The 25749-nt window shown below is 36.9% G+C and overlaps 1 protein-coding gene across 1 annotated transcript in view; it reads right to left on the bottom strand.

The window, feature by feature from the left end:
* plxna4 (plexin A4) overlaps positions 1-25749 on the bottom strand; it is a 248239-nt gene that overhangs the window by 213345 nt on the left and 9145 nt on the right. The window contains exons 2-3 of the mRNA XM_023350185.1: positions 13377-14719; positions 3029-3211 (exon numbers count right to left, since the gene is read on the bottom strand). Coding sequence (XP_023205953.1) covers positions 3029-3211; positions 13377-14621 — 1428 coding nt within the window. The 5' untranslated portion in view covers positions 14622-14719. The remainder of the gene's footprint in view (positions 1-3028; positions 3212-13376; positions 14720-25749) is intronic.

Consider the following 25749-nt stretch of genomic DNA (forward strand, 5'->3'; position numbering starts at 1 on the left):
TAAGAGGCATTTCAATTAAAAAGAGCTCAATGCTGTGTTAAAGTAAAATGGAAGTAAAGGCACAGAAACATGTAGACCCGACTGCTCGTCTAGATTATTCAGAGGTCTTGGTCTAGTTTTGTGCTCTGTTTACTTCATCTCACAGGTAGAAATTTTGTAGGATTTAGGCTACTATACTTTTAATGTACAGGTAAATCTGCAACCAATTTCCAGTTGGGCTTAAGAGGATGAATTTAGGGTCAGGACTATGACTTGTGCTAATATGGATGGGTGAAGGGCTAGAGAATAAATTATGCAATTAGTACAGACATACTGGAGCTATTTCTATTTCCACTTCCACAGGACTCACATTGCACTTTAGAAATTTTACACTAACCCCCATTACGTTCCGCAATTTTACAAGCAAACTGAATTTAATTTACTCTACTTCCTGCTCAATTTAGTTCGTGATATCATAAACGTGAGGGTATAAACAGGAACATTTAACCCGCCCAAGAAGGGCTCAATTAAATTATGTCTCCTCTTTTCCTGTAATTCTTTGATTTATTCAAGGTGATGTGTTTGTCACAACACCACATATAAAACAAAAAAGCAGATTGAAAGATGAGCAGTGAGAGAGCTGGTCAGAGAAGGAGAAATGGGCAGGGACTAAAGGATGGAAAAAATAAGGTGGAGGGCCGAGTATAAATCAACATCCATTAGTCCAGGGGTTATAAAGTCACTGACGAAGGAGGTGGACTTCGGCTCAGACTTTTTATTGTCTTGTTGTTGTTTTTTATTGCCTGTGATGTCATCTAATGGTATACAGTTAATGACAGGGGAGGGGAAGTGTGTAGAAGGGAGGGAAGGATGGAATTGTAATGGTGCTGTGTGTGCACGCCTATGTTGACACATGATATTGATTGCCTTTGTGGAAGTGTCTGAAAGGGGCCTTTGTCTGAATATACCATATGTATATAACTGGATATTTCTGTTTGGTTCCCTAGAAATATTTTTAAAATGTCCCGTTGATAGATTACTGCAAAGTACAATTTTAAGTTGATTTCAAAATATTTATTTAAAGACGGGCTACCTAGAAAATCAAGTGTTTCTACACTTTATTCATGTCAGAATTTCCATATATTCTCACACAATGATATGCAGAGTCTGCAATCATTTTTAAGCCAAATATAAAGTATAAATACTAAAACAAATCAAGTTATCTCTGAATTTATGGTAGCTTTTCCGATGAGGTCCCTTTAAAGGCAGATGGAGAGAGATGGAGTTTAAATTCTAGAAATACAAATATCAATCCGTAGTTCATTTTTTTCCCTAATATTTCTTCAGATCTTTAAAATACTGAAAATCTCATAATATTCCAGGTTTCTTAGTACCTCAGAAAATTGTAAGAAGCGTATTTATTTTTAACAATATAATTTTCTGATTATAACCAATAGTTATTTTTATAGATAAAATGTGAATATTAAAAAGGATTTCATATGTCACATATTCATTTTTCTAAAAATACACCTTTGTAGCTATAGAAAAATTACAACCTGGAAGAAAAGGATACTAAAGAAAGATATGTTTTAGCACTTTACAAGTCATTGCTTCAGAAACCTCATATCTAGAATATATAAATCTCTGCAAAATCTCTTCTCTCTGTCCCAGCTCACTGGTCATGCCAATCTCTTATTTGATTTAGTTTGACTGAGTCTCTATAATCTCTGGGTGCATATACCTGCGAGACAGCAATGTAAAAGTGCATAGGGTAAAAGGTTCTGCAATACTTTGCACCAGTGCATCATTCCTTTAGCTGTGAAAAGGTCTGCCACACACAAAAGGGCACAGGGGCATGAAGGCAGTCTAAGGTGGAAGCAACAACACTCCAAAACCCAGCTTATCCTCCACTTCTTAACTCTGAGGGGACAAATCCTGTTTAGCCGAGGGCTCTGAATTCGCACAGAGTGTGACATTAGACTTAAGGAGAGACAGTTACAGTTGAAGGTATTAGAAAATGCCCTTGGAAACATTACTAACTTCAATCTTTTTTTTTTTTTTACTACCAGTGCCACACTGAACATTTTGGTGTTCAGTGTGGCAGTGTGGTGCCTCGTATGTGTGTTTATAACCTCAACAGTTTATTACATTACAACCACCATCTTTTATGTATTCAATTGCAGTTTTCTGTGATATGCCAACAGAGTTGTGAATAATTGTCAAGTACAAGAAAAACTTTCTAAATTTTGAAAAAATAAATCTCAGTTGTAGCCTGTATTTGATTTTCTCCAGGGTATTGGGTGACTTCTAAAGGCTGTTGGTTGTATGTCATATTATTTAGATGTATTGGGAACAAGGCGTCTGAATGATTATCCATGTTACATTTTTAAAATTGCCTCAGTGAAAAGGTGTGATTTACATGATTCCTTGGAGCTCCATTGTATGCTATTATCAGGTACATAAATTACTTAATAAATTATGCATTTCATCTCATTCTAACTTCTTAATTTCCCTCACAAGAGATAATAAACTTTGTCTAATCAATTCTGGAACATGCTGATGTGTACAACAATTTGCCCCCAGGGTTCTGGATTTTATACAAGTCCAAAGTAAAGGAAAACTATAGCGGATCCTCCTGATTCCAGGTGTACACGTGTGTATGCGTGATACACGGTGCCTGGGATGAGCAGGTCTGAAAGATATCAGATGAGCTTGGCAGTAGAAATAAAACCCCCTTAGGGGCTTTAGTGATTCCCTTTCCTCAAAACACACACACATATACACAATTTCTTCTTCAGTAAAGGACACACACTACCATTCACTCTCCCCCTCTTTCACTCAAGCACACGCACCTTCATGCTGCAAATACAGCCGATTCAGCTGATTTGCCTGAAAGTCAATCTGCCTTTCTACTACTATCCATTCTCCAATCCAGTATTCCCAATTCCCAGCTCTTACTACACATTCTAACAGAGAGAAACCAAATCTCGGCTCCCATTGATTAAACTATCTATAATGCAGTTTACTCAACCCAAAGTCTGCTCTTTACCTTCTTGACTCGTCCACTTTTTGTGCCCACGAAGACCAGTGAGTGGTTCTTGTAGACGTAGGCAATCACAGAGGTCATTTTGTCAATGGCGTCTGTAAAGAGAGGCTTGCCGTGCACCATTTCAGACACACCCAGAGGTGCATTCATGTCGAGCCCACAAAAGTCATCGTCAATGGTTAAGAGCTGCAACAGAGCAAAGAAAAATCACAAGTAAGAAAAACGAGATGGGAAATGCTTCAAAATGCTTTGTGATACAGTTTTAAGGCACTTTTTTTTTACCAACGTAAACTTGCAACGGACATTAAAAAACATGTTAACATGTTAATCGCTATTAGTGTGAGTGGAACATGTGTTTCAAAAAGAATTTTAGTTCGATTAAGTTGATTTACATAGTGCAAATTCAAATAATTTCAAGACACTTTACAAAGTTATTTAAATTCAATCATACACACATTGTGTCAACACAAGCATTTTTTTTTTTTTGGCATTCAGAAATAACCTGAATTCATTAAAAATATGACTTATATCAGGTATTCCTCAGTTTCTTATGTTGGAGGCAGCAAAAAATGAAAACAGGTTAGAGAATGGAAGAAGACTGCAGTCAGGCTCAGGTTCTTCAAATGAGCCGGAGGCTGCTCTGTCAGGCTCTATTCCCCACCGTCCATCCAATACAACAGAAACTGCTGAAATGCTGGTGCAGCAAGACACCAAAGTGGTTCAAAGTGAAATAAAAATAAAAAATCTGTGCCTTTTCTGCACTCAGGCAAATCACTGCAAAACGTTTGAGTTCACCACCTGGGCACAATAACCGTGGTATGACTGACCAAATGGGAAACAAACTAAAGCTAGAAAAGTACATTCTAGATTAATATGCTGCTGCTGCCAATAGATTCTAAATGGGTCAGCGAATTATAAATTATCTATCATGAAATAAACAAATCCGAGGGAAAAAGAGAAATAACCAAACTTGTCTTAGGAACAAAAGAAACTTGCAAGGTAATAAAAACCTTTTTCATATCAGGCTAAAACCAGTAAACCTGATACAAAATAGAATAACACTAAAATAATGCTTTATAGCAAAAGGAATATCCCAGGTAGAGCAAAACAAGGTGCATGAATGAAAAATGATTTCGATACAAAATTGTTTTAAATATAAAGCTGCCTAAAGGTTATGAAAAAGTCTGAGGGAATGCCTTTGAAGGGAGACAGGTCTTGTTGTTTATGTCTCATTTTCCATTTTTCTTCCTTGAAGTGCACTCTGGGGGCTTCCGATAAATTGTGCAAGGCCATGGTCTCTGCTCAACCTATCACAGAGGGCCATCATCAGCCCTTAGAACAAGATATACAGGAAATATGGGGTCTGCTTTCATTAGACAAATGGAACATTGCTGGTTAAGGGCACAAGCTGGAGGCTACAACATAGGGTCATATGGAGTGGGATGAATGATTGATATAGACAATCTAAATGTGGGTCAGAAAGATGTCACACAGTTGAAGGTTTGAGATAAAGGTAGAAAATAAAAAGAAGATGGACATAGACCAACTGAGAATAAACAGAAGACAAATTTCTATGCAGGACAACTTTTCCACAAGTTACCAAATCTCCCCCTGTCTTTAACCAGATATTTTTTAAGAAGAATCTGTTCTCAGGAATGAACATTTTGTCCTCTAAGTCCTGCTGTAGTCCTATGTTTGAGTAATGGTTTGCTGATGAGAATCAAGATCAGTCCTTATAATAGGTTTTAACAGCAACCAGTGCCAATGTTCTGATCTATTCAGTCTTATTCCTCGTTTATGTGACAGACCAAAAAACACCCTCTTTGTGTCCTCATCAGTTATAGCTGAGGACATGACAGATTACAGCTCATCATTGCTGAGTTTAAAGGTTAACAGGATCTATCAGAAACAAAACCGAGTACTTGGCAGTATTTGGGCCTTCGATGATTGAATGCTTCCTCCAGAGATAACAAGGTTCCCCTCATTTATTCAAAGATTAATTAATTTTTCAGAAAAAGCAAGTACTTCAAATCATTAAGAAATTAATTATCTGAACTCAGCCTAAATGGGACACACAAAAAATCTTGTATGTGAAATTTCTTTCGGTTACCCATCATCTTGATTATTTTTTCAGGTTAAGCAGGAAGTAGATCCTATGGGTTTTTTTTTTAAAACTAAAACAGCATTTGTAATCAAGTAGCTAATGGCATCACTGTTGACCTTGACTTTGTCTCATGTGCTACCTGCACATTTCTTAAATATTCAAAGATTTTCTACATGTCCAATAAGTGAGTCAAATTTCTGGAGACATTTGAATCAAAGAACAAACTTTTAATCTATTTTGTTCTATTTAGTTATGTTTTGCCAAACGTCCAAAAAGGAACAAATGTTTGTCCAAGTAAGTGAAGCGTTCCAAAACATTGATAGATCCATCATAAAGACAGAAGAACAGGAGAAGGGAGTCTATATTTGGGCAGAGGCCAGACTCTGATGCAGAATCAGGTCACTCTCAGCCGTATCCATCTCTTTGCTTGTGTCTGGCTGCCAGCACCAACACAAAAAGGGCTCTCTTCTGGACCGTGCAGGGGGATCAGTAGATACAGAGTGTGGAAAAAAAGAGAGCAGGCAGCAAGCACAAGAAAGCTAGAGTTGCTCAATGCGATTAGTGGGGGAGTGAAAGAGATCAGCACTCTAACATTCTCTGATGTATGGCCTAATCTGGGTTTGGACTGCTGTAAGGACTATTTCTACTCGCTGTAACTTCACCAAATTAAAGGCACACTATCAACTACAGCAACACTTGTTATGTCAAAATTGAACATATTTTTAAAAATATTAATGTACTTTGCTGGCACTTTTTAGTGATGCACTTAATTGACTTATTTTTAGGCAAAAAAAGTGATTTGTAAATTTTTTTAAAAAATTGTAATATATTTTTGTGCACAGATTAATCTTCAAAACTATGCGTAAAGACAGAAGGAAAGGAATTACAAAAAATGGATTCCAGCATGCTTTACATTCCTTTTGTGACTTGCCAAATGGGAACTAGTATTTTCCTCTTGCCCTGCTGTGCTAAATGACCAACCTGCTAAGATGATTGGAGGCACTGCATAATTCTTTCATGACTAAATGGGTTTGCTGTATTTAATGTGCTAAAATTATGTCAACATTACATTTTCTCAACAGTGAGTAACTATGAGTCGTGCTGCAGAATTAATAACTTTGTGCTTCTTTACCTGTGAAGGGTTCTAAGTAAATTAAGTTTGCTTATTAGTTCATACAAGCAACCTACTGCCATCATGCCATGTAGATTTTTTGTTTTTCCTAATCTTTCAAAATGATTTCTGTTTTCATTTTTATGCAAGTCTGTAATTTGCTTAAGTTGTTTTAATGCAGCAATTATGGAACAATTCTACTCAGAAGAGCAGATATACAGATACACTTTTCTGCATATTGTAAATGCTTCGTTTATATGATTCCTAAGATTTCCACTCTGCACCTACTATTCTGTGGCCGAATTGCTGCCATTAAAATCGGTCTGAGTTTGTTATGAAACCACTAACAGTTGAATGTGGAGTATAGAGCACTGAATAAATTTTCTGACAGGACTTTTAGCATCCTAACATGGCATCCAACAAGAATATCCTGAGCTAATGTTTGAAACATGCATAACAGTTGGCACTGAGGACCAGAATTATGAGGTCAAGTGTGATACACTTACATGAAAGCTGATTTTATGTTTGTTGCATCAAATTGTGTAAGGTAAAAACAACAAGGGAATTTTAGGATATGTAGTTAGAGTTGTATTTTAAAACTGTTTTTTTATCAGAGTAATCTTTTTTGGCTTTAAGTCCATTTCTGCAGTTTTCAGAAATGTGCTCTCTGCATATTCACACAGTGTGCAACACCTGTCACTAAACATAACTTAGATATACTGAAACTCACTCAATAATTAAAGAGGAAAAAAAACTATAAAGTTTCTGATTTCCATCTACCTCACAGTTATTTATTCAAATGTAAGATTTTAAGATGGATTAAAAAGGTACACTAACAAAATGACCACAGCTTGAAAATCTGTACATTAAATGGCATTCATGTGTGTAAATTATGCTGAGTACACACTCGCTAGGCTATACAATAAACTTGATTTACTGGAGGAAAAACATGCAAGTAAATCAGCAATATGAGACAGTCTCATGATAAATTGTTCATTCATGTTTGCTGATGTTTTCATCTGCCAGCCATTAGTTATGCAGGTATAACAAATAAATATTTGCAGGGTGGAAAAAATGTATCAAATCAGGAATAAAACAGCATGACAGGGTGAGACATCACTTCAGCAGAGGTGGAAAAGACAGAAATAGAGGAAGGTGCAAGGTTAGAAGATGGTGAAGGGAAACAATCCAAATCACAAATCAACCTTGAAGCTGGAAGGTGAGCTGAATTTTATGAAGGCACATCATTCTCCTGATGATTCAATGTTTTTCTTTTTATAATGTACTACACAGGCTTTTACCTCTCTGTAGAAGAGAGAACATTTTATTCTTAGCAAAAACGAACAGAAAATAAATCATTTCACCAGGGAAACAGCTGTAGTAAGTCGATTACAAAGAAAATAGGGGTTTAGTGGATTGACTTGTTTAAATGCAACTATTTGCTGCTGTGTAAAAGAATTTACTCCTTATAGTCTATCTGTGTTTGATTTTTTTATTGTGCTTCTTGTCACAATTGAACAATCAGACAATGAAAGGAAAGAAAAAAATAAAATTTTTAAATTATGACTTTATTGGGGGAAAAGGGATCTCCAAAACAATGTGGCCCACTATGGAAAATCCAAGTGCTCCCTAAATCTAATAACTACTGTGCCACCCTTAGAGGCAGAAGCTACCATTAATCTTTTGCAATAACTTGAAATTAGTCTTTTACATCACTGTGGACAAACGTTGGTCTATTCTTTTTTGCCAAATTGTTTAAATGTATCCATATTGGGATTTGAACATGGACAATATGAGGTCATGTCACAGACTGGATCTTTAAAGAATAGAATTCAAGGTTTCATTAAGTCCTAACGTAGCAAAGCAGTCCCCGACCATCATACTACCACCACTGAGTTTGACTATCAGTATGATGCTCTATGTTTTATTTATCGTAAGGATGCAATACCTCCACAGACATGAAATGCTCTACGATTGATGGCATTTTTGTGTAGTCTTTTTACTGTTGAATCAGTTAAGGCAAATGAGGCCTGCAGCACTTTAGATGTTATTTCAGGGCTCCTTTTTGATAATCTGGGTTAAGGTTATATACTTCAACTTTCCTCTTATTGTGATGCAGAGAAGAAAATACACCAACACCTAGCAGAAAAAGCTGAAGTTTACACAGTGTTTTTAGTTAAAACGGTAGAGTATGACGAAGAAAGCAGAAGACACTTGTTTAATCACAAAATAATGATATTGTGATTGATTCTGACCTTTAGCAAGTGGTATCATGTAAGGAGATTTAATTAGCGTGCCAGCCAGCGAGCAGAATAGCGGATATGTGCATGGAGTGAGGTGAAGTAGAAAGGGGGGGGGTTGCAGTCTGGATGTCCTTAATGAATCTGCTAGCATTTCCCTTCCTGAGGATGTGACCTAGACTGACTCATCAGCCACAGCAGTAGCCAGTGACTGATTAAGCTCCACAATCAGACAGTGGAGAGATTGAGATGACCAGCACACAGGTCATCATCATTCAAAGGCTGGTCAAGCATGTAACCAAACTTAAATAGGAAAAAATGTAAAGGAAATTTAAGGTGACTGGTAGGAGAAGACTGAATTTAAAAGCAGAAAAGCTCCTTTCAAATAAAGGGTGATGTCCATGTGTTGAAGGGCTGTTGGAGATCAAGAAAGAGAGTCTAAGAAACAGCAGCCGCCGACTAGAATAATCTAATTAATTGCGGAGAATTCAGAATGTGAAGTCGGTAGCACATAACAAATGTAGAAGAATAGCCCGTGGCATGTTAGTTAATGACATGTAATTAATGATCATTACTAGAAGGGATGAAGGGATGGCCGTAGCCTGTCAGAGACTTGTGAACGACCTTGTAATTTTCCCGTCAGTCTTTGAGGGTGGCAGGCTTTCCTTTGCTGCTTACAGAAATTGTTGTTGTAAGAAATATAGGAATCTGTGAACAGAATCAAAAGGATTGAGACACATATGGCTAGTATTTTTTAAGATTGTGATGAAAAGAACAGGCAGAGGAAGAAAGTGGCCGAGGATGCAAGCACTGAATCAAGGATGAGAGAAAAAAAGCGAGGGAATTTATTGCAATCCTGCTGTTTTGTTGTTCTGTTTTTTTCTGCTGACACAGTCAACATGGAGGGAACAGGCAGCGCTTTTTTTATAGGTCACATGCCACTTCACAATGATCTATGGATGCAGGCCCTTTGCAGACTTATACTGTTGAGCATGCATTATGTGGATCAGCCAAGCATGGCCATTTGAGGCAAAGAGGAAGCACCCCCCCTTCACATACACACTTGTTCTTTCCATGTATCCTCACTCCCCTCTGCTGTACATTCCTTTTCTTCTCTGACTCCCTCTCTGCCTCTCTCCAGTGATGACTGTGAGCCTCTTAAAGATGGTGTGAAGCATCAAAGGTCTGGCAGGGGCAAATGTTTTATACAGCCCTAACAAAGACAGCAGCTTTGTGTCCCAGCACACACTTGCTTTAATAGATTGATTATAACAGACTACAGATAGAAGTGTTATTATAAAAGACAAATATTTAAAATGTTTACCTGAGGTAAAATTTTTAATTTACCCCCTTAACTGTCATCCTAAAAACACTTGCATATAAGTTACACCAGTGGAACTTACTGGTGTAACTTGGTGATATGAATAAGGGGTTAAAAAAATAATGTTATGATAATTAGTGTACTTTAAACAAGATCCCATAAAATTATGTTAAGATGTTCAAATTTTGTGTTTACTACAATTTATAGTGTATAATATTGTATTATAAGGTTCATGCAGCCTATTCATGTTTTAATCCTCATCTTTTTAGTGTGTTTATTTTTGGTTAACTATTTTTTGCTTTGTGCATTGATAATTTTTCAAAAACATGATAAAATTGGCACACACATCTGGTTCTGCCCAGATGTGTGATGGAAAACTTTGTGTTTTAAAAATATTGAGTTGTCCATATTTTGTACTTCCTTGTGTATCTTCCTGAGTTTTTGTGCTAGAACACCATCAACAATGTAAAAACATGGTGGTGGTAGCATCATGCAACCCATATTTGTTAGATTTTTTTGTTTTAAAAAAAATTTAAGCCCAACTTATCCTTCTTTCTTCCCCTCCATGACTGAATTATTTTTGAGTTTGCCTATCACAAAAATGTAAAGTGTAAAGTGATAAAATGTGAAAAAATTTCAGAAGTGTAAATATATTTTGCAAGGCACCTTATTTATTTAACCCTAACGGGTTACTAAAGTGATGGTATAGAAAATATCATGGTTCTGCCCATCATCCATTACAAAGTATTTAGGACAGATCAAAGTATGAATATTTTTCTTCACTATCAAAAATGTGTGTGTGTATTTGACTACACAGCTAGCCCACTCTAATGAGCCTTGGGGCTGTTCGTCCTCTCCCTAATTGGAGGAAAAACACATCATGTTCAAAATATGATGCTGTTTGAAAGGTTGATAAAATAAAAGTGCAAGAGAAATCAAGAAAAGGAGAACAGGGTGTGAGATAAAAGAAGATACTGAGCAATGAAGAGGGCAAGATAAAGGGGAATCTATTTAATACAAGTCTCAGTACCATCTTAGCTCCCTCTCACACCCAGCCCTCACATGTAGTCCGTCATTAAAAAATAATAACAGCTGTCTCTACTCTATCCCTTGGTCGACACTGTAAAGGACATGAAGATTGTCAATTTGATTGTACTAGATTCTTAAGAATCGTATCCTGGCCAAAGGCCAAAAACAGTGTGTGGTTCTGTTTCTCTGACCAGATGCTGACTTTAGTGGCAATAGGGATGACAGTGTTTTACAGTAAACAAGAGCTGCCTGCAAAAAACACAGGCTAACATTAGTGCCTAGCACTTCACAACGATGTATTTTTCAGACTAACTGCATGTATGAGGTCAGATAAATCTTCAGAAAAAATAATAGGGCTTTGTGCATTTTAGATTACGTGTTGCAAGAACTTTATAGTAGCTTAGTTAATTATTAACTTCTGGTATAAAGAGAAAAATTAGGCTAACTGTAAGAAATTCTAGGTGAAATAACATGCATGTTTGAATCAAGGGAAATGGTTAGCGATGCAATGAATGTCATTGGTGAGGGGTTAAGTTTTATAATCACAATCCTAATGTAGACCATGGAGTGCTTGTTACATGGAGCGTGCAATTCTTTAAAACTTCCAGATTTTTCTAGATTCTGTTTTTTTTTTACAGTTCTCAGTTGTTTAAATTAAAAACATAAAAATTTATCATTAAAAGGGAAGCAGAACATATGTAGAGGAAAGAGAAATATGACATAAGGAAGGAAGACACATGGAATGCGAAACAAAAAGGAAGTATACAAAAGAGAAAAGAGGGGGAAAAGAAAGAGGGAGGACAAAAAGCACACTAAGTTATAAGGAACTGTACTTATTAAGACCTGCAAAATAATGAAATTCAATATTTTTCTAGACAGTAGCAAGGACAGCCCTAATTAGCGTGCACACATTAGTTGATATTCATGTGATTTTCTGATTCCTTAACTAGAGCATTTTTGAGAGCAGGAACCAAAAAAACCAGCCTGTCATCCTCCATTCTCAAAGCAATATGGCATTTTAAATGTGTAAGAGTGAACAATGCGTGTTTGTGGCTGTTTCAGCACAATTTGAGAGTCATTATTTTAAAGTACGTTTCTGTTATGTGTGACATAGCATTTCTGTTCACGCATCATTTACAGTAGCAAAGAAATTAATCTGACAGTAACAAGCAAACATTCATAAACACAAACCGTGAGACATTAGCAAAAGAACCATGCCTGCAGACAAATCAAGTTAGCTTTGATTGTTCAAGTGCAATCAAACATATCATTCATTATAGTGTGATAAAAATATACATAATCTTTACTCCATTTAAAGAAGCTTTTAAAAAGAATATTTCTATATAAATAAAAATGTGGATTAAAATGAAACAGACTAACTTTTTCTGTCTTGGTACAGAATCTTTTTTGCCCCATTCTAACTATGTCTGTTTTTTCAGCAGCCAAACTTGCACATACAGACATTCATGAGTGTCAAAACTCATCTATCCCCTGAGTCCATGTCACTTGTTCAGCAGGGTCTAATTTATGCACTGACGTTGGTGCGATGCTTAAATGGCATCATTTCTCACCGCTAACCTCTTTGAGCTACCTCACTCTCTACTCTCCCTGCCGACAGCTCTACCCCAGGCATGATTTATCAGGCCCTCAAGCTGCAAAGAACAGCATCCTGGCACGTGTGTTGTGCCAGAGACAGATTAATAGATTAACACAGTTATTTGAGAACCAAACACAAGTGGGGTCAACATCATAATGTCTCAGAGTAGGTACATGACTGAGGTCAGGATAATATGTTCTCAGCACCATCAAGATGAAATTTATATCTCAGAGTTATGGCTATGACAGAGTCATCACTTCCTGGATAATAGCATTTAAAATTACTTCATACAGTTATACAGTTTTGATTGAAATGGTTTTTTATTCTAACCATTTAGCAGCATCAAGAGAAGAGTAGTTAAGAAAAGAGTTGCGGTTCCTGGGGAAGGTAGCCCAAGCATCCAATACCCAATTTAACCTTATTTGTTATGTGCGTAAAGAGAGAAATCAAATGAACTGAACCACTGAATTTGTAATGCTGTTATGGAGAATAAAATTATGGTAATTTGGCACACTGTTCAGCTGCACTGTTTAAGGGGTGAGCAGATTCAAACAGGCAGTGGATGGTTAACATCTCATTGCGACTGGAGGGATTATGAACCCACTGAAGAACATTGTGTTGGTAACTCCCCTTGTGCAGTAGAGCTCGTTAGCGAAACATCGGTGAGAATCACATCTAATATTCCCCAGAGACACTTGCATATAATTACAATAACTAGAAACAATATGTGAATTGTTTTTTATGACCAGTTAAGTATATTTTAAAGAGACGCACATACTATGCTTTAAATGAAAAAGGAAAATCAAAAATCTTCAAAGAAACCTTGAGAAATTACAATGCAAATTTCACGTGCAGTGCAGTATGTTCTTAGATGTCTAACTTGGTTCTGAAATTCCATCATGTCATCAATCAAAAATCTCACATTTGCATTTTGTTCTAGCATACTCACCGCACTGCTGCAGCGAACATCTTTGACTTTCAGCCAGGCCAGATCTAGTGTGCCCTCTCCCTTGTAGCAGGACTGCAACCTTTCCTTGATTTTCTCATTGATCTTTCGAAGTGAAAAAACACACAGAGCAGAGTCCTGAGGGGCCTGCCTCGGACGCCTCTTCTGACCTCTTGAGAAGATGGCAAAAAGCACATCGTCATCTGGGGCCATGTCCAGTGAAGGTGCAAGGATGGAACCAGCTTTCGATAAGTAGGCTGCTTCAAGTAATCTGTACTCCACATTGCCACTTATGCACCCTATCGGGACCTCGACGTATGAGATGAATGCTGTGTCTGCCTTGCAGAGGCGAACTATCTTGGATGTGTATACCTGTTCCCGACCAGCAGAAGAGGAACCTGTGGTAGGTCCACCTCCCATTTCAGGCTGCAAAGTTAGGAAGTAGACAAAGTTCCCGCTGGCAAAGCCATAAATGTAATATATGTCAAAGTCAGGGATAACTGTGAATGTATCCGAAGGAATCTTAATCATAGAGGCCACAAACTCATCATGGAAGACGTAGGCAAACATGCCATCTTCCTCTGAGTTTCTTGCCAGTTTTCGGCTAGAGATGGTAGGGAAGTACTCTGGTTTACCATCGACTGCTGTGGCTACAAACAGCATATCTGGAGAAGCATTGCCATAGGAAACAATGACACCAAACACAGAGCCACTCTCATTCACACCAGAGAGGTAGTGCTCTTTCTTGTGGAAGGGCTCTCCCAGTTTGAAGAGGTCATCTAGACGGAGGAGTTTGCAGATGCCCTGGTAGAGGCTGCCACAAGCCAGCAACCGGTTCTCCCTGTAGTCCATCAAAAGCATCTTGTTTACATTGTTGGTAAGTGTCAGTGGCTCGCTGCAAGGCTGAACAATACGTGGTGGGTAGCACTTGCGGTTGTCTTCATCTGGACCAGTCTCATGGAACAGTTGAAGCTTCAAACTTGGAGACAGTTTGTATATACGATTAACTGCTCCCAAATAAACGTTGCCATTGCGATAGTCCACAGCAAGATGGTTAAATGTCCACTGCGGGTCCTCAGCATAAAATGAGGCATACCCCTCCTCTTGGAGCAACGCTGTGATCACTTGGGATCCGGCACTGTGGGCCTGTGGGGCTTGCACCACTGTCTGTGATCCCGCAGGAAGCACCATACTAAACAGGAAGCAGCAAAAGAAAAAATAGGTCCGTATTTTTGACTGAGATGTCATGGCTGTGCTGATGGTTGGACAGTTGAGGAGAGGGACAGAGGCACAGTCCAGTACCGTTGCAGGATCAAGCCCGTTTTGAGATGAAGGTCATTATGCACCTACGGAGAGGAAGAGAAAAAAGAAGTAAAGTCTTGGAAATGAACTCAAATATTACCAACAAATTACTTTTAAATAAAGTGGTTCTTGCTCTAATTTCATCTGGCACAGATTAAAACAAAGCAAATTAAAAGTTTTAAACAGGTGTATATGCCATGTGTTAGAGACCCTAAAGCAATCTGTACTTGGATCAATGAGCTAGACAAAAAAAAGACAAAAATTAAATGAAATAAGATAAGTTTTTTGTTTAATTTGTTGCTTTGTGTCAAACTATTAAATCTGGTACAGAAAGTGGGACAAGAAACAGGAAGAGTAATGCATTGTCTCAACGGAGGTGATCAGCATGGCTCTCCACCATCTTTCTGCATGGACCTCCTGCCTCTCTCCATCTTTATTTGCCTTTCCGCTCCAGTCTCCATGCCCCTAATTGATTCTCCCCTTGGAGTAACAATCTGCATGCTTTGGCGATTTCTCTCTTCTCTCCCAATAGGGCAGCTTACCTGCTGACACTGCTAGCAAAGAAAAAGGACCATCTTTCGCTCTTTAAATTACCTACACTCACATATCCACACACAAAGAGGGAGGTTTATGAGCCAAAGAGGAACAATTAGGTTGGAAACGCTGGCAGTTGCAAAAATAAGCTTCCCTTTAGACCTAAGGTCATTTGCACAACCTCCTCATTACCAATACAACTATTGTAAATTCACACTACTGAAGGCAATCTTGTAAAGCATAGAACTACTTGTAAACAATACATTCAAGAATCAATATAAGGGATATTCCAGCCAAAAAAGATGTATCAACATTAATTTAATCTCACATAACTGGTTTTCACATAAATTTGATCTTTTTGAATGAATACTGATAAGAGGAAAAAAGGTAAATCGCCACAAATCATAAAGCTACATAAAAGCTTAAAACTTAATTTCTAAACAACAAAGCACAAATCCAAACTTCCAAATTTATTATCATTACTATGATTAGACATCATGAACATTCCTAACCAATGACTGCGGACAATATCCAGCATTATCTTGCCACAGATCTCGTTTCAGGGCACATACAAACATTCATCAGGCATGGTGGAGGAAAATGCAACCTCTCAACAGAATTGACACTCTCAATTTCTCCATGAAGACATAAAGAGAGCAAGAGCAAAGCATAGCCAGCTTGCAGCACATGATAAGAGGTCCAGAGCTGATGATGAGAGGAATACAAACTGATCCAGAGATAGGTGAGGCATGTTCAGATGTGTGTGCCGAGAAGCATCGTTAGCATAGCTGAAACAAAGGAATGAGGTTGCAAGGTGAGAAAAAATGGAGACCAAGAGAGTAAAATATAAAGTAACTCTGCAAGGTACATGAAGTAATCCGAGACCCAGATTGGTCTCAGAAAGCTAAACCTGCTAAGTAAAAGGCAAAATGTTTGATTAAAGCATAGATACAGCATTCAGTAACCCCCCCCCCACCTCCCCCCGGGAATATATTTTCATCTAACTACAACCAGTTCTACTGTGTTTTTAAAAGACATAAATATCCATGGATTTTTTTCTCATTTATTTTACCGATAATACTCTGAAAGGTATGATGTGTATTTTTATTGAGTCCCCTAACAACCCACCCACTACTTAGGGTTTTTGGGAAGTGTCTCTTACAGCTTTGGACATCTACATGCTGAATTATTAATGAAAACTCTTTGCAAAATGGCTCAAGCTCAGACTGAATGGAGATGGTCTGAACAGCAATCTTTCCACTTTTTTCCCAAAAGTGGTAGGTCTACTTTGACTATACCTTTTTGCACTAAATATGCTATCATTTATCCTGCTGGAATTTGGACCTCAACCACACTCAAATGATTTTTCAACCTTTAAGACTAACTTCCCGACTCACATGGACATAGAAGCTCTGATCAGCTTCTATGTCCCACTGAAGAAAAGCATCTAGAGCAGGGGTGTCAAACTCCAGTCCTTGAGGGCCGCTTTCCTTTTTCCTGCAACTTTTAGATGTGCCTCTGCTGCACCACACCTGAATAAAATAATTCTGTCATTAGCAAGGCTCTGGAGAACTGATCTACACAAGGAGGAGGTAATTAAGCCATTTCATTCCAGCGTTTTGTACCTGTGGCACATCTAAAAACTGCAGGACAGCGGCCCTCGAGGACTGGAGTTTGAGACTCCTGATCTAGAGAGAATGAGTACCATGTTGTATCACAGGGATACATCATCTGGAGTGCTTTTTTGTTTCACGCAAAATGATTTATAGATACACCAAAAAGTTACACTTGGTGTCACCTAGTTAGAGTTATCTCACATATCACGATTTAAACAGGGGACCTTAGGAAAGCTGCTGCAACCGTAAAGACTGTTGGCAGTATACTCAGTTCATAAGATAAGTCAAAAATTTAAAAAAGGAGTAGAATATTAATTTCACATTGAGAAGATGAATGGTCAAGCAAATCTGAGCTGACATTTTCCTGCAAGTGAGTAAAAACAGGAAAATAGCAAAAGCAAAGGAATCTGAGAAATTAGACTAAAGGGGATAAAGTGTGAGCCGTGATGATGAAGGGAGAGAGGGAGCTTGGTAATCCTTTATATTCACCTATTCTCCTGTGTATAAACACAACTGCATTCTCACTCAGCTTACAGCTACAAACTAAAAAACACACTATGAAAAAACAAGACAAAAGCTTCATGCAGATTCCCTTGAGAAATGCAAGTTTGGCAGTTGTAAAGCATTAATGCTCTAAAAACACCTCATCAGTGATGCCCCTGCAAAGGCAGCGTGTCTGCCACATAAATTTGTTGCTGAGACGCAATTATCCTCACTGATGGAAAGGAGGGGGGGAGCTCATTTAACTGCTGTTTGCCTATGCCTGCTAATCATCAAACTCCATTAATTAAAGCTTGCTCTGGTTCTGAGGATTTATACATCAGACAAGATGCACATACACACACACACGCCCGCATACACACAGGCATAAAGAGGGACTGACATTCTAAAGCATAGTTGATCTTTAATTTCACGTGCTATTAGTGTCTGACTTTTTCTCTGCTCTTTTTTCATTCTTTATAAATTCAGATGCAATACTTGAGATAAAAAGGAGGAACAATGATTTTTCAAAGCAAATGCAAATTGACAGTATGGAAGCTTTATATTTTGTTCACTTTCGGAAAAGTGTGACACTACATGCCAACCCATAAAAAATAAATATACAACAGGATGCAGAATCCAGAAAATCTGAAAGTTCTGTGATTCTGGTGTCACTTCTAACCAATGGGTAAATATTACATGATAAATTGGAAATGAGGAGTTAATAGCGAAATTTTGGTCAACATTTTTTTAACAAAATGCTGCAAAAACAATGCACTCTAGTAAAAGAAAATGCAAAAATCATTTAACATACGTATTCTTTTGTATACATAGATATTTGACTAAAATTAGTAGAGCTACAATTCTCCACCAATAATTTGGATAATTTCTAGATAGTTTATTAGCAGTGACATTCCTGTGATCTTCTATCATCTTGCAGCCTTTACTAATAATTGGCTGATCTTTGTGTATGTAGTCAGTTGACTCTTGTTTTATCATTTATTATTTGTGTATGTATGTGCCACCCTTTTCTTATTCCCAGTATGAGACATTGCCACTCATTCTCTTTAAATGCATGAGAGACTGCCCTAAAACACAACAGCATTTTTATTTCTGTAATTACCCCACTTTTCACCCACTCATCTCATAATCCTGGTTTACTCACAAGGCTGGCTTCCAACTAAGATATTTTTGAATTTTTTTTGTTCTTATTGTGAGAAGGTAAGCTGTTTCCAAAAGAAATTGGCAGCCGTTTCATTTCCTAGTAATTTCTCACATAAACGCTTCCCCCATCTATCAGACCATTCATAGGAGGGGGTTACTTTGTTGAAGCCTATTTGTCGTCTTTTCTTTTTTTTTACTGTCATCTCTGGTGGTAGCTCAAATGTTGCCAAAGTAAAAATGGTTCCTGTCACATCTATTATGTATTTTCTGATGGTTGTTGTGCCCAAAATTAGCCTTTCAGGCATCAAAGTGCTTTCTGTGAAACAAGTTATTTAAAATGGTTTTTGAGCTCACAATGTTGGTTGTGTTTTGTCTGTGTGTGAGTAACGTATTTCCCCCTGTCCAACAGCCTAGATGACAGCTCTTCTTTCTGTTTGACTGAAATGACAGATAGGCATCACTTGATTGACGTATGAAATATCTTCTCTTTTTTGGCAACTCTCTTTTTTTTCCTCCTTCTGTATGCTAATTGGTGGCTTTTTGAATACATAAAAACAAAATAAAAAGTTACCTAAACTGTATTCTTTAATTAAAGTGATGTAGGGTTTGCCTTGAATGCTGCACAAAGAGTTTGAACACAACTCTATTTTTACTCTTGTGTTTGCCTTATACTTTACAGTATAAAGCAAACAGTATACACTGTGTATATTTTTACTTTAATAAAACTGATTTTGATATTGCCATAAAAAACAATGATGTGATATTTTTATCATGTCAGCTTATTGTGTCATTAACCTGAGACAATAATCTGCAAGATAGTTTTGGTTGTAGTAGCACAAGAGGAAGCTTGTCTTCAGTGGTACTACATATCAAGTCACCATAAAATATTCAGAAAATTACACTTTAATGAGAAATAGAAATAAGCAAAACAAGAAACAAGGAAGAACTAGATGGTAAAGTTGTGTGTCCTAAATCTGGGGATGCAGTGACTGGTGTAGGCTCCAGACCTCCCCATCCCACCAAACTCAACCGAGTCTGTCTGCCTGCCTGCTGTGCTTTGGCACACAGAGTAGTAAGCCCTGCTATGAATTGTAGCAACCCACCGGGACAGCAGGAAAACCAAGTCCCTCAATGGCCTGGAATATCCATAGAAATGCATGTTTGTACACATGCCTCTTAATCCACAAACACAAACATGACACCACAGAGCAGAACACACTTCATCACAATTCTGCCTCAAGTACACACAAATTTGGCTGACCATAAAACAGGATTTTCTGTTTATGTAATAAAACATTTTACAAATAAATAATACAATCAAGCCAAATAATTTCACAGCATGTCAAAGGGTATATACTATGCAAAAAAATTTTCCTCAAATGAAAACACAAACGTCAATATTTCATTTCCGGAATGCATTTAAGGCAATAGGTTTCCCTTTTACAGTAGGTGCGAACAACTGTTTTCATTCATAAAAAAAATTAGACCATTGCTATTGTGAGCAACACAGCTCCACCTTAATAAAATTGATCAATGTTATTATCAATCGTAGCCAGATATAATAATTATGTAGGATAATAATTGGGCAGCCCTTTCATTTAAAAGACAACAGTTTAAGTAATGAATAGGGACAGAGTAGGTCCAACATAAGCACCACAAAACTGACCCCTGCTGATACAATAAACAGATGGCAAACTCACTTCTTTCAGAAAGGCAGGAGTAGGGAGAGGAAAAATGAGGACACAGAAAATAGAAGGCGGGTTGTCCTTGGTGTTTACATCAAGACGTGGATTAGCAGCATGGATTACTGTCACAAGATACCCTGTCAAGATCAAGGTTAGGAGGTCTAATCCACCACAGAGCTGTTGTCAACTGGGTATATGTCAACTAAATGCAAGAACACAGCCTGAAAGACGAACATCATGACTACACATGTCGCAATCAAAAATGTTTACAAGAATCAAGATGCCTCAATGGCAATTTATGAATAATTTAAAGCAATATTTGAGTTTAAAAACAACTATTTCCAAGGGAAATCATCTGTGTTTACTCAGTTTATTCCAAATATACTTTTCTGTTCACAGAACAGTACATGTTAAAAGATGTTATATCTCAAAACGCCTTTCTTTTACATGTAAAACAAGATTAATTTCCAAGGCAACCTTGTTTGGTTTGCTATAGCAACGATAAACTGATTCTGAAGTTCAGTGAGAAAAACCTTAAGCAGCAAAAGCAGCAAGCTCTGGGAATGAACTCAGTCAGCTTGATTCAAGTCTAACCTGAAAACTATTTCAGTTAAACATTTCTTTCTCAGTCCACACAAAAACTACATAGTTTATGCTTTAATCACTTGTAGACTGGACTATTGTACATTAATGCCATTTTTTTTCTGAAAAGCATAAAAAAAATAGTGGCAACATGAAAAATTCTAATCTTCAATTTTTTTTTTAGCAAAATCCATAAAGTGAGCAAAACAAATTTAAACAAAGTGTCCAAAGCATGGATTGCCTTTTGGCTTTATGTTTACGTTTCATTTCGTTTTATTAGCTTATAAGCTTTTGCCAGTCTTATCCATCTCATCAGAAATCTCGATGAGATGGATGAGATTAGAGTGGAACATTTTTAAGTAGCTTAGTCAAAGTTCAAACCAATTGAATAAAAAATATTAAAGGTGTTAAAAATTAGGGTGATGGCAAGGTGGCCTTCCTTCATCACCAAAGATAAACTGTAAACATGACAGTAGAGACAGGCAAAAAGCTGTTCAGAAATCATAACAAAGCTTTGCTGTAAAACCAATAAAAAAAATCCATTGATTATTGGAAAGAGTAAAAAAAAGTACATGCTATTTTTATAAAAACAGAAACTCCTTGTATGTGCTTTTAATCTTTTCTTTTTTCATTCAGCTGCGCTCAGATTTTGACACTAAAGTCTTTGTTCTTGCATATGGTGGGAATTACAAATCCTCCTTTGTATGATAGAGTTCAAATGCACTTTGTTTTGTCATCATCAATCTTAATATTGTGACAGTGCAGTATCACTGATTAAATTGCACTCAAACAACTTTGTGTTTCACAGTAAGTTTATTCAAACATATGAACACAGACCTCCACACTCACATTCTTGGCTTAGGCTGAAGTGGGTACTGATGTGGTTTGTGATTGGTAGAGCGTTATCTGTGCAGATCTAGATCTCTAAAGTCATTAATAGAGTTGAAGGATTGCCATTAGCACCTCATTCTGATTGTGTTAGACATTATCCAAGTGCCTGAGAGGAGGGAATCTCAAATTTGGCACAGAACGACAACAACAGAGAACCAGTTATATAGTGAAATTAATAAATATCTGATCATCAACATCTGATCATACTGTATATGACAAAGATTCACTCATGGAGCTATAATGATCAATCACCATCAAACAAATCAAGACAATAATTATATCCCAGTCTGGATACACTAAATGCAAAATGCTAAACTGCATGTAAAAATTACACTTACCCAGTATGACCTCTCCTTTCAGGGCAGTATTTTTAGAGTGAGATTTGTTGTAACATTTTCTTTAGCAGCCTTTCGTCTCCTCACCCAATTTTGTTACTTCTTTTTTTTATTGGTTTGAAGCATACCTTTCCCTATCAAGACAGACTAATCATGACTTGTTTTAGACTGTAAAATGACACGCAAAACTGAAAGAAGGCCAAATAATAGTGTATTTGTGTATGACTGTGTATTTCAGTGAGATGGACTCAAATAACCTTGCTTTTTAAGTGCTTGAGGTACAAGTCTACTGGGATTCTTCGCTTGTTTCTTAAATACATGACAACTCTGATCTAAAGACAACTCTTAACCTTGCAGCTTACATATTCTTCCTTCAAGAGATTTTTGACCCAGCAATGTTATCTTTCTGCATCAACTCACAACCATAATTATCATAAAAGCTTCCCTTTAGACATACAGATATACCATGTTCACCTTCTCTATTCAGCAATATCCAGACAATCTAGTCACACTGCAAGCTGTAACAAATGAAGCTCCAATCTTAATAAACAATTCACATAGTGGAAATAATGTTAATGGATTAAGGAGGAAAGTTAAAAAACAACTCAAAATGAGGCCCCAGAATCAAAGAAAATAGTTGGGGCAAAATGCAGATATCAAAAGGAACTTAGGCTAAGAACCAAACAGGAGAATATATTAAAGGATGCACCACATAAACGAAAGCACCCGTACAAAACGAAAATGCTTTACTACTGTTCATCGCTGTATTCCATGAGTTAGAACTATAATCCACCAAAGCATTGCCTCTAAGCACAACAGCACAAAAACATGAAAGTAAAAAAAAAAAAAACTTTAAAAAGCTATGTTTTAATGTGAAGTTTCTTTAATTAAATTTTAGCTTCTCCAATTCTGGGGGTAGTCACCAGAACACAAATATAAGAAGACATTGTTTGAGATAATAAGATTTCCCATTTAAATTTGGAATTGAGCCAACACATAAGCTAAAACAGCAGGGCTTGTTTGCATTTGTATTTAAAGCCTACGCTGTCAGTGAGGAAATGAAACATCAGAGCATACACACAAATGTGTTTGAAAAGAAATTGACAGTTGAGTTTTGTTAAAATCAGAGGGAAAACCAGCAGCAACTTTATCTCTTCACCTTCTTCTGTGAAAAAGCCTGTACAGAACCATAAAAATGGGTCAGACTAATTAAAGTCAGGAAACATGAATAACACTGTTTAATTTTCTGTATAAACATGCCAAATTACCTTCAGCGAAAAGTACCAACATGTAGACATAATGACAGGGCTTCAGGGAGAAGATGCGGAGGAGTTGTGGGCCAGGTACAGACAAGTTTAAGACTACTGGTGCCTTGAGGGACAGTGCAGACAACTTTCAACGCATTATTTGAATAAATCAGCTTTGGATAACAGGATAGCAGTAAAATAAATAAAAGATAACAGTAAAATAAAAAGAGAACTTGGGAGAGATCGGTAAAATACAGCAGCAATTAGTGCTAATACAGATGTACACGAATAACTGAGTGAGTGAATACAAGGCTGGTTTTGCTAAAAACACTTGCCCATCAAAAAATCCTTAACACATTTATCATTCCAGTATCAGATATCATAAAAAGGTGTTAATTTTCAACAGGTTTGAGCTCGCCAGGGACCAGAACAAAGAAAGGAAAAAAAAAACATAATGACACGCTAAAGTGACTGCTTCTGAAGCAACCCTCAAGCAAAATCAGGTTTTTTAACAAGTTCACATTACAAGATTAGACTTGCCTAGGCTCAAATATCTTGTGACAGTTTGTTTTTAATGTTCATCCAGATTTTAGCTCCTTCTTTCTAAATCATGCAGTAACAGCAAGTAGTTGCTGAAACAGACTTGACCTCTGAAATTAACTTCTTAGACAGGGAAGCTTGATAAATCTGAAGGCTTTGTGGGATGATTATGATAAAAACGATAAACAGCTGTTTTAATGCATCTCTAAATCTGCTTCTACAGTAGTTTTTTTTTAATGACTTTGAAGTTTCACACAGACTTGGATATAAATCGTCAAAAGACAAAACCAAAAATAGGTGCTAAACTACATGCAGGTAAAGGATGAGAATGGTTTTGGTTTTTTAAGTCACTTTTTCCATTTCGTACACCCTTCTATAAAACACCAGCAAAAACTCAGAGGAACACACAAATCTACACTAAAGCAGATCACAATGCACATCTGTGAGCCTCATCAGAGCAGTGGATGATTTGGTTTACTCAAAGCACATGGATTACAGCTCTCCCTCATAATCCTTAGAAGTCAAGTCTTTAAGATGCCAGTTCTGGTTTGTGATGCACAGCTGGAACAAGAATCGCTGCTTGTTCCATTATTAATCTGTTATTTTTTTCTACTTTACCATCTCCTAAGCTCCTATTGTTCCACTAAGACAGAAAATACTATTTATTAAGGGAAATGCAACCCAGTAAGTCATAATTATGACATCAACATTTAAAAAAATTGGCACTTGTGTCAGTTTAAGTGTACTTTCTTAAAGAAAAACTATAGCTTAGCAGTACTATGCAATTATGCAGTAAATCACTGGCAAATGTGGTTACCAGAATTTCACTGAAAAATATATACATAGATCAAATGTCACAGTAAGGAAAAAGAAATCACAAATGTCTGCCTACAGTAAATGATGGTAATAGACAATAGTAAATTAATTAAAACAAAATAAAAAATATATGCGTAAAATGAATGTTCCAAAGCCTTTTTTTGCATTTTCCACAAAAAAGGCAAAGGGAAAAAGGTAGCAAAAAGAAAACTTTATAAAATTACATACTTTCATTCTCTACAGGAAATTGTTTAATTTGTACTTGAAAATAATTTCCAAAAGTGCATCATCATCTGTATGCCAAGTTACAGTAATAGTAATAGTTGTACTGCATTACAGAACTTAGAGAAAGATCTTAAAATATCTTATTTTGCAGTACTTCTTGGTTATGACAGCTAGTAAAACTACTGCAAAGTCACTCGTATGTTTTCATCAACACATTTACAGTATTTTGGATCACTTACCATGAACAGAAAAACTGATTCTCAGTTTTAAAATTTACAGTACAATACTGGATATCAGTTTTTACACTGAATGTTTGACAACAATGACTGACGGTAATTTACCAAGAATACCTCAAACTGTCTTTTGCACTGTATTCACTGTAATAAAAGCACAAACTAAAGTTACGGAAGGACACTGATACATTTACTGAAAATGCACCTCTCATGCATTTTCAATCTTGACTTTTTAGTTTTCACTGTCAAAAAAAGACATACAGCCTTGTTCAAACTACATTCTTGATGGGGGAAAAAAATCATGTCATAATTTGTCTTCCTGTTCATATTCCTATCCAGGACACATTACCTCAGTCTATGCCTTGTGGGATAGATGGAAAATGTGGGACACACCAGGGAAGACAGAATGTCTACACCTGCAGAGACTTGCAGCCTCGACTGTAACCATCTCAGAACACTGAAAAATGAGCAGTTTGACAAGATGTGTCAAATGTGCCCTTACAGCTGCTGAGATATTCCAGTTTTAAGCACATTCAGTGAATTGTGCCGTACAACTGCTACCACCCGGATCTGATAAACGAGCAGAAGTGGCAAAGTGGATGTGTAATTTCCATAAAAGGTCAAAGTGAAAATGAGAAATTTATTACAAGAAATGCCTATGATTAAGTGACTTGATATTTAACTTGCTCTACAAACTAAATATAATCATGTCCTTAAATTATTTTT

The sequence above is a fragment of the Xiphophorus maculatus genome, chromosome 17, assembly GCF_002775205.1.
Source record: "Xiphophorus maculatus strain JP 163 A chromosome 17, X_maculatus-5.0-male, whole genome shotgun sequence".
In the NCBI taxonomy this organism is placed as follows: Eukaryota; Metazoa; Chordata; class Actinopteri; order Cyprinodontiformes; family Poeciliidae; genus Xiphophorus; species Xiphophorus maculatus.